The sequence below is a fragment of the Manacus candei genome, unplaced genomic scaffold (genome assembly GCF_025592945.1).
Source record: "Manacus candei isolate 608988 ecotype Guabito, Panama unplaced genomic scaffold, ASM2559294v1 h1tg000042l, whole genome shotgun sequence".
NCBI classification, from domain to species: domain Eukaryota; kingdom Metazoa; phylum Chordata; class Aves; order Passeriformes; family Pipridae; genus Manacus; species Manacus candei.
The window spans coordinates 688,276-698,133 of NW_026138090.1; the positions used below are offsets into that span (position 1 = coordinate 688,276).

The 9,858-nt window shown below is 47.8% G+C and overlaps 2 protein-coding genes across 3 annotated transcripts; both read left to right on the top strand.

Annotated features, from left to right (window-relative positions):
- Positions 1 to 628: 628 nt before the first annotated feature.
- On the top strand, positions 629 to 3,205 carry LOC127474473 (endonuclease domain-containing 1 protein-like). Its single transcript, XM_051795262.1, is given in 4 exon segments — positions 629 to 1,305; positions 1,308 to 1,480; positions 2,142 to 2,391; positions 2,394 to 3,205. Coding segments are annotated over 4 exon segments (843 nt in total). The 5' UTR covers positions 629 to 1,196; the 3' UTR covers positions 2,705 to 3,205.
- A 368-nt stretch (positions 3,206 to 3,573) lies between these two features.
- Positions 3,574 to 9,655, top strand: LOC127474471 (endonuclease domain-containing 1 protein-like). Of its 2 annotated transcripts, XM_051795260.1 has the most exons (4): positions 3,667 to 3,708; positions 4,129 to 4,230; positions 5,910 to 6,229; positions 8,311 to 9,655. In XM_051795260.1, the coding sequence occupies exons 3-4, from the start codon at positions 5,945 to 5,947 to the stop codon at positions 8,854 to 8,856; spliced, it is 831 nt and encodes a 276-aa protein (XP_051651220.1). In that variant the 5' UTR covers positions 3,667 to 3,708; positions 4,129 to 4,230; positions 5,910 to 5,944; the 3' UTR covers positions 8,857 to 9,655. The 2 variants fall into 2 exon arrangements, with proteins under 2 accessions (XP_051651219.1, XP_051651220.1); XM_051795259.1 differs by lacking the exon at positions 4,129 to 4,230 and having other exon boundaries at positions 3,574 to 3,708; positions 8,311 to 9,651.
- Positions 9,656 to 9,858: the final 203 nt, after the last annotated feature.

The window sequence follows — 9,858 nt, forward strand, 5'->3', positions numbered from 1 at the left end:
GCAGTCTGCAACAGCATATATCTCCTTGATCTACATGTCCAAGCAACACTTCTCTTTCCTAGACTTTGTTTTCTTATGCCCATTTGGCTTCTGCTGCTGTGACTTCCTCTGTCCTGAAGACCTGCAGTGCTCAATCTCCTTAGTGCCTCTTTGGCTATTCACTTTGTTTTTCCATGGGGACTGAAGACTCAGGATAAGACTTTGGTGGTCCCTCGTTTTTTCAGTAGAATCACAGAATAATTGGGTTGGCAAAGACCACCAAGATCATTGAGTCCGACCTGTGACTGATCACCTTGTCAACTAGGGCAGAGCACTGAATGCCAAGCATTAAAGTGGAAACACCACTCTCCTTCTCTGGTTCAAAACCCCCCTTTTCCAGCACTGCAGTCACAAGAGTTTTTTCCATTTCCCTGCAGTTGCTCAGCTACCTCCCAGCTTGCCCTGCTTTGAGCACGAGGTTGGACTGCTGCCTGTAGCATCTCACAGAAAGAAAACTGAGGTGGAAATCAGAACATCCTTGGGGAGAAGCCAGATCTGGACTTTGGAAACATTTCTCTAGGAAAGTGCTGCAAGTCCTGCTTCTTTTCAAACATGACATGGAAAGCTTACCAGAAGTACTTTGTCTAGGAACCTCTGAGCTCCCAGCTGGGAGAAGACTGGAGGATCCAATAGGATTGTTTACAGGTTGAAGAAATGGAGGTTTGTCTTACAAAACAGACCCCATGGGAGCTGGATCAATGAGCAACAGAGCTCCTTCAGCATCACTCACAGCCCTTTTCCATGTGGGAAGTGCACAGCTCTGGACAACACGTGGGCACTGCCCATGCTGACATGAAAGGCAGAGCAGTGCCAGTTATTAAGGGCTGGAGCATAAATTTTATAAAAAAGTAGTGAAATGGAAAACCATGAGCTTCTCGATCCTAGGGGTATGAGGACAAGTCCATGGCTTCTTCTGCTTATTTGTGGTTATAACAACCAACATGTTGTTACAGTATTCCTGGACTTCTGGAAGTGCAGGAAAATTAGTCCAGTTTAGTTGTGAATGAATGAGCAGTGGAAACATTCCCCTTCTCTGCTAGCTGTGTCCCACCAGCAAAAAAATGACTGCAGGTCATGACCCGCTCTGTCCAAGTTCAGTGTCCCTCTCCATTTGCCTTCCAGGGGAGCAAGAGCCCTTCACCTGAAATCCTCCCACGATGCTGTGGCTGCTGCTGCTGCAGGTCTGGGCGAGCTGCCTCTGGCTGGGACACAGCGAGGTGGTGACATCCTTTGAAAGTTCATGTCCTTAGTTTTTCTGTGGCAATACTCCCCAAATGAAGCCCTGGAGCCTCAGAACCCAGCCTGGATCTGCCAGCACTACAGCAACAGTTATTACTATGCCACCCTGTATGACATAAACAGGCGTGTTCCCATGTACTTTGCTTACATCTACCAGCCTGGAACTGGCAAGAGACCTCAAACATGGTGTGTTGAGCCCCAGGTGAGTGTCCTCTCTTACAGCATGTCACCCTCCACTCATTAAAACATGAAATGCAGCATTTAACTAAACACTTCTATTTCCTCCCACCCCTCCTACACGGACATGCAAAAGGACCCACTGGATGGGATTCATCTCATGTAACTTCAAACACCATCTCCACAACACATCTCCCTGTGTATGGGGTTAGAGAAGGCAAGCACTGGTGTTCCAGGAGTGTGGTACACCTGTAGCAGTCACAAGTGGAATCAGAGAATGGGGGTGGGAGGATCTGGGGAGAGCACTGGGCAGATATAGGGCATGGAGAAGACAGCAGGAAAGAGAACCAGATGTGGCAGGGGAAAGGTCTCACCAAAATCACCTTTCAAACCTAGGAGTGGGAAATGCTCATCGTCTCATATATCCACCCATAACTCCACTACAGGCTGCAGGCTGGATCACAAAGGTGACAAGTCAAAATGAGAACAGCAGGATTCTGAACTTCCTTTTTTTAAAAGCTCTAGTTTATCCAGAAGGGGCAATTTCTCTCAAATTCATTCATTTTCATACACTGATACAACAAAAAATAGTATGCTTGACACTCAGAGACTTCTACTCCAGGGAAACCTGCTCCATTAGTCCCATCCCCAATACTAACAATTTTTCCTTTTCTTTACCTGTCAAGCTGATGGGTTCAAATTATCCCAAAACTGTGGGAAAAGGGTCGACCCTCTTACATGGTTACAGTGTCAGCTTAGAGAAACTCAGCGAGAGCCAGGCTGTCCTCCAAGACTACAGGAACCTGATGGATTTGAGCTGGGGCCATTTGAACTCCAATGGCCATCACCTCGAGTACAACAGCAGGATGGCTACCTTCACCCTCACCAACATAGTGCCCCAGGATGAGAAACCCAACAGCAGTGCCTGGAAAAATTACAGCAGCAAATGATGATCAGGAAGACCCAGGGCTGTACCACCACCTACGTCATCGTGGGTGCTGCGCCTGGAAACATTGCCAAGGAATATGCCTGGGAATATTGCCAAGGCAGAGTTAATAAACCCAGCTACACCTGGTCGAGTGCCTGCCTTGATAAGAATCCCAAGGACATGGAACCTTGGGTGGTCATTGCCGAGAGTGACAAGAGCCAGGTCCTGGAACTCAAGATGGGCCAGCTGAAAGCCATGTTGACACAGCTCTGTGGGAAGGGACAGGTGTCTCTGTTCCACAGCATCTGTCCCTGGGAATAAGCCTCGCATCCTGAGTGTAAAAGGCTCAGGGAGTTTTGCCAAATGTCATAGAATCAGAGAATCACAGAATGGTTTGGTTTCGAATGGACTTTAAAGATCATTGAGTTACAACGCCCCTGCCACGGGCATCCTCTAGACCAGGTTGCTCAAAGTCACATCCAACCTGTTGAACACTTCCAGGAATGAGGCAGCCACGACCTCTCTGGGCAACCAGCCCTCATCTCACTACAAGCTCCTTTCAGGTAGCTGTAAAGTGTAAGGAAGTCCTCCCGAGACTCCTCTTCTCTAGACTAAAATCTAATCCTAATATCTGATCTAAACCTGCCATCTGTCATTTTAAAGGAGTTCTCCCTTGCCCTGTCACTCCAAGCCCATGTCAAAAGTTCCTCTCCAGCTCTCTTGTAGCACTTGCAGGTAGTGGAAGGGGCTCTAAGGTGTCCCAGAGCATTCCCAGCCTTAGGCTGGCAGCATGACTAAGTGTTGTTACAAAACATTTGCAATTAGGCAAGGAAAAATATGTAGCCTGACAATACTAATTATATTCTGAGAGGCTGTGGAACAGCAGACTGTGAACATCTGAGTGTACTCAGAGGCAGGCTGGTCAGTCTAATGCCACCAGAGATGTTCTGCTGGGCACAGAGACACATGTAGGTTCTGCTGCAGCAGCAGCTGCAGCCCCTGGGGAATGAGGAAATGGACAGGGAAGTCACCAGACCCAGTTAACTGCTCCTGACACGTGATGCTGCAAGTCAGTCAAGCTGGGAAATATCCTGAGGAACTTGCAAATAGCAACTGTCTCCCCATTTCTGGGCAGGCATGAACAAATCTCCCCTGAGCAACAACAGGAAACTTCTCTTTTCTGTGGAATTCCCTGTTTATCAAAAGGGGCAGATTTACAACTGGGCATATATTGCAGTGGGACTCCTGAGGGATCAGACAACTGTTTCTCCAGGGGGAAGAGGCAAGGAGTGGCTCAGCTGCCTGTTCTGAGACTCTGCTTCAAGGTAAGCTCTTGCTCCTTTCTCAGCATTGACTCCAATATTTCAAGTGTTTCCTTAGCTTTGGAATAAAGAGATCAGACAAAGCATAGGCTGGAGTTGCTGAGCTCCACCATCTGCCTTCCATGGAGAAATGAGAGGTTATGCATGCACTGAATTGTGCAGCTCTTTAACATTTTCTGTGAAGGAGGGCAAGGACAGAAGGATGGATTTGGGAGAGAAATTCAAGCCAAGTCACCTGGAAAATTCACACCATAATGTTGACTAAGAATCAGGAGGGGTGAGGTGTAGTGCTGAGCTTATGGAGGACCAAAATTCCACCCATGACCTTTCAAAAGACCTCTGGACAAACACAGGTAGTGGCTGCACTCCTGGGCAAACTTAATCTGAAACCCTGTGTGGGAAATCTCACAACCTTCCTTCCAGGGGGATCGTATATAAACAACCAGTCTCAGACTGCAGCAGAGACATTTCAGCCTTCTGCCACTCTGGGGCTGGGAGCAGAGTCCTGAGCTGCTCTTTCTCACGGTAAGTTGGTTTCTATCTGTCTGATATTAAGTGAGATATATTTTAAGCTCATGGAGGGGGTGTCACAACAGGACTTTTCAGGAACTTCTCTCTTGATTTGGGGCAGAGATGGTCCTGCTCTGCAGAGCACTGTAAAAAGCCACTGCTTGTGATTTCTGTTCTCTGTTTCTGACCAGCTCCTTGGTCATCACGTTCCCGATTCAGGGCTGGTAAAGAGATAAAGAACCACATGTCTTGAGTGAGAGCAAGGGTATATGTAGCTCAATATCCCATTTTCAGCTGAGAGCCAGTACAATCTTGGGTTCAGTATAGCACCTGAATGGAAGAGCTGCACATCTGTGTGAACCTGGATGGGGGCAGAGACTTGTAGGAAGTGCAGCATTGCTGTTATTTCCCTGACAAATGCCCCACGAACTAATTGCAGGTGGCTGAGCAGAATCTATGCCCAGCTGCAGGTTTCTGTTGTGGGAAGACCCTCAGAGCAGAAGAAAGCAAGAATGGCATGAAGCTGAGTCAGGGGAGGTCTAGGTGAGGTATGAGAAAAAGGTTTTTCACCCAGAGGGTGGTTGAGCACTGAACAGGCTCCCCAGGGCAGTGGTCACAGCACCAAGCCTGACAGAGCTCAAGAAGTGCTTCAACAATACTCTCAGGCACACGATGGGATTGTTGGGGTGTCCTGCACAGGGCCACCAGTTGGGCTCGATGATCCTGATGGGTCCTTTCCAACTCAGTATATTCTATGATTTTATGATTCTACAATAACACTTTTTATTAATAAAACTGTGTGGCAGGTTAAGGTTCAAGGGTGGCCAGTGATAGTATCTGACGGGAAAACTATATTCAAAGCAATACATTAATTCAAAGCAACACATTAATTCAAAGCAACACACCAACAAGCTCTGATCCCCCAAAAAAGCTGGCTGGAGATAATCATTCAGCCCTCACAGAGTATGATCCTTACCCAATAGGTGTCCCTATGGGGGAGAAGACAGGTTCAGCCCATCATCTGATCCCAGAAGTTATGATGGAGTCTTCCCTCACTTCTCCCCATTTTTAACTCACTTTTACACTATTTCTTCACATTTAGGTGGAGCCTGTGTGATTTTACTCATACATATTACTCAGTGGAAAATGGTTGTACCTTGGGAGTGGATATCTCAGTGTAGTACTAGAGATAACCAGGGGATGGGGACATATGTAAGTCCAAGGAGAGTGATTGCACCACAGTTGCTGATTCAGCATCAGGACATCTTCCTTTATCTCCCTCGGATTTCAACTGCTGTGCAGCTTATCAGCCAGAAAGTACCACTGAGGTTCCTCCTCTGCAACGGTTTCGACAGAGCCTGGCCATGGTGTCTCTGCTCTGCTCCACCCACTGTTTAATCCCCTTAGATTGTGTTGTGTGCAGGAGGTCAGGTATCCTGACTGTGTTCCATCCAGGGAGTATCAACCATATTTTCCCCTGTAATTTCCATACTGTTATCCTTTTACCCCCAGTCATCTTCCTACACACCCTTCTTGCCCTGCTGATTTTTCCATATCCCAGAGGACAGAAGTTATCCCCTCCTTGGTCTCTTGTAGTCCCCTCATCAGCCAGCTGTGTCCCACCTGCACAAAAATGACTGCAGGCCATGGTCAGCTCTCTCCAAGCTGAGTGTCCCTCTGCATTTGCCTTCCAGGGGAGCAAGAGCCCTTCACCTGAAATCCTCCCACGATGCTGTGGCTGCTGCTGCTGCAGGTCTGGGCGAGCTGCCTCTGGCTGGGACACAGCGAGGTGGTGAAGTCCTTTGAAAGTTCATGTCCTCAGTTTTTCTTCCGGGAGACTCCCCCAAATGAAGCCCTGGAGCCAGAGAACCCAGCCTGGATCTGCCAGCGCTACAAGAACGAATATTTCTTTGCCACCTTGTACGACAGAAAGGAGCGTATTCCCGTGTACTCTGCTTACATCTACGAACCTGGACCTGGCAAACGACCTCAAGGGTGGCTGGTTGAGCCCCAGGTGAGTGTCCTCTCTAACAGCATGGCACCCTCCAGACATTAAAACATGAACATTAGTATTTAAATAAACACTTCTATTTCCTCCCACCCCCATACACACACACGCATGTAAATGGAGCCACCGGGTGGGATTCATCTCATCTCACTTCAAACACCTGCACTACGATTCCTCTGATGTGTCTGAGACAGCAGCAGGAGGATGAGATGAGTCCTATCCCAAAGGTGCCCAGTTTTCTGCATTGACCTGAGAGCAACATCAAGTGAAATTACATTACATTACATTCCAAAGTCAAATGACTTCCCTCTCTGTGCCCTGCTGTGGTGGGAGACCCAGTGATGGGGAAAAGGCATCCAACAGCAGCTAAATTTGAGGGACCAAGAGTCCTGCTGGGCTGTGATCTCCACTTTGCCCTGAGCTGTTTTGCATCCCTGACAGAGCTTAATTTCTCACAGTTAAGACTCCATTTGTCTTTGTAAGTGACCTGAGAGAAGTGAGGAGAAACTCAGAATTGGGTGAGATGGCCCAGGGAAAAAGCCTTGGCACAGCCATTGAGTGGTGAGAGGGTTTGGTGAACACCTGGGGAATTTATTAAGTGATATTTCAGGCAGTGAAAAGTGAGGAGCATCAGTGTCAGTCCAGTCAGAACGAGGTGATCTCCATCCATGGGCAGTTGCCCCTAAGCACCATTGCCTCAGGCTCGGTTCAGAAGAATCCATCAGAAATACAGACCTCCACAAACAACAGAGTCCTCCCAAACCTCCTTGAGACAAACTTCAGATCTTCAGTAAAATAGGCCAAGGAAATTATAGAAGAGAAAGAGAGGAAATTCAGGGTATGGCTGAGGACGCAGTAGCAGACGGGTTTCAGGTCAAAATGAGTGACAGAAGAAAGCCATATGCCCTGTTCCAGAGGAAGGCTCAGTATGTTTCCCTAAAGATGAAAAGAAATGTGCTGTAGTTATGAAATAAAAAAACATTTTCGCTTGTTACTTATAGGAACTTGAGCAACTAATGTGGTATTGCACCACTGCAGCCTCCACATTTAGTAGAGATAAAAGTGTGCAATCATAGACTCATAGAATGGTTTGGGTTTGAAGAGACCTTAAAGATCACCTTATTCCAACCCCTCTGCTTGGGCAGGGCCACCTTCCACTAGACCTTATCACTCCAAGCCTCATCCAACCTGGTCTTGAACACTTCCAAGGATGGGGCAGCCACAGCTTCTCTGGTCAAAAGGTTCCAGTGCCTCACCACCCTCACAGGGAAAGATTTCATCCTAGTATGTAATCTAACCCTTTCCTCTTTCAGTTTGAAGCCATTTGCCCTTGTCCTCTCACCCAATGCCCTGGTAAAATAGCCATAGTTCTTCCCAAGTAAGGGGTAGAAAAGGAGAGGAGGAGATGGGGCTGAGTCCTTTTCTCCTTCTGGAAGTTCTAGGATCACCGCAGCCTTTCTGCTCATCCTCTTCCCATCCTGTCTACCTCCAAGACACCCAGCCTTCAGAGAGGATATGTGAGTCCTTGTTTTCCCTGAGCTTGGAAAGCACTTATATGCTGACACATTGGATTAAAAAAGCATGCAAGCCTTTCATAGAGACTGAGACAACTCTTGTGAAAATGGAGAAAAGATCAAGGCAGGTGACATTGTGATTAGATGCAGGGGATTAAGGTTGGATAGTGAGAAGACACTCAGGCAGATGTGGGATGAGAAGACAGGTGAAAAGGGAACGAGATGTGACAGGGAACATGTCTCACTAAAGTCACCTTTCAAACCTAGAAGTGGAAAATGCTCATTGTCTCATGCATCCAGCCACACTCCCAGCACAGGCTGCAGGCTGGATCACAAAGGTCACAAGTCAAAAGGAGAGCAGTCAGACTCTGAGTATCTTTTGCCTTAAAGCTCTTGTGTTCATCCAGGAAGGGCAGCTATAGGATTTCTCTGGATTTATATATTTATATATTTACATACACTGAGATGACAAAAAATGTGTTCCTGACACCTAAAGACCTCTGATCCAGGGAAACTTGCTCCATTACTCCCATCCCCAGTAGTAACACCTTTTCCTCTTCTTTACCTGCCTAGCTGATGGGCCCAACCTATCCCAAAACTATGGAAAAAGAGTGGACGCTCATAAACCATTACAATGTCAGCTTAGAGAAACTCAGCGAGAGCCAGGCTATTCTCCAAGACTACAAGAACCTGACGGGGTTGAACCGTGGCCATTTGAACCCCAATGGCCATCACTTCAACTACAGCAGCAGGGTGGCTACCTTCACCCTCACCAACATAGTGCCCCAGGATGAGAAACTCAACGGCGGCGCCTGGAACAACTACGAGCAGCGAACGATGATCAGGAACACCCAGGGCTGTGACACCACCTACGTCATCGTGGGTGCTGTGCCTGGGAACAACTATATTGCCAAGGGGAGGGTTAATAAGCCCAGCTACATCTGGTCGAGTGCCTGCTGCGTGGTGGACAACAACCACAGGAAGGCTTGGGCGGTCATTGCCGAGAACGACCAGAACCAGGTCCAGCTCCTCACGCTGGGGGAACTGGAGGACACGTTGACTCAGCTCTATGGGAGGGGACAGGTTTCTCTGTTTGACAGTGAATGTCCCCGGGAATAAGCCTCACATCCTGGCTTTAAAAGGCTCAGGAGCTTTCGCCACATGTCAGGGAATCACAGAATGATTTGGGTTGGAAGGGACCTTAAAGATCATGTATCTAGTTTCAGGCCCCCTGCCATGGGGACCTTCCACTAGAACAGGTTGCTCAAATCCCTGTCCAACCTGGCCTTGAACACTTCCAGGGGTGGGTCAGACAACTTCTCTGGGCGAACTGTGCTCGTGCATCACCACCCTCACAGTCAATTTTTTCTTTCTAATATCTGATCTAACCCTGACCCCTATCAGTTTAAAGCCATTCCAAGGGCATGTCACTCCATGCCCTTGTCTAATATCCCCCTACAGCTCTCTTTGAAAACACTCTAGGTATTAGAATGGGATCTAAGTTCTCCTCAGAGTCTTCTCTTCTCCAGGTGAACACCCCCAATTCTCTCACCCGGTCTCCAGAGCAGAGGTGCTCCAAGCCTTGGAGCATCTCTGTGGCCTCTGGACTCCAACAGGTTTGCCTCCTTCATGTGTTGTGGCCCCAGAGCTGGATGCAGCACTGCAGGTGGGCTCTCACCAGAGCAGAGTAGAGGGGGACAAATGTCTTGTGCATGGGCTGTAGCTGGTGATCAAGACAACTCAAGACCCCCAAAACCCTCTGACCCATTTCCAGGAAGATCTGACAGAATGGACTGTGCGTGAAAACCAATTTGCAGAGGAAACAAGAAACCTGTTTTCAGTGCAGGGAAACGATCTATATAAAGGTACCCACTGCCATGTGCCTGTATAGTAGGTCAGGGAGTAACATACAAATTTCTATGCCAAATGTGTAATTAACTAATAAAATGTTGTGAGTTTTTGAGAACTCTGACTTTTGTAGTTCCTTTTGACCACGAGCATTTATGAATCTTGAGTGTTCCCTTTCCCTTAAGGGTTGTGTTGTGGGAAGAATGGGAGTTTCAGACAAAGTCTATTAGAGAACCCTCCCGCTGAGTTATGAGGTGCAGAAAGGACCCCTTG

Coding starts and splice junctions, on each gene's coding strand:
- LOC127474471 (XM_051795259.1), top strand. CDS start 5,945: ATGCTGTGGCTGCTGCTGCTGCAGGTCTGGGCGAGCTGCCTCTGGCTG. Junction 6,230..8,310: donor GGTGGCTGGTTGAGCCCCAG/GTGAGTGTCCTC, acceptor TTACCTGCCTAG/CTGATGGGCCCAACCTATCC.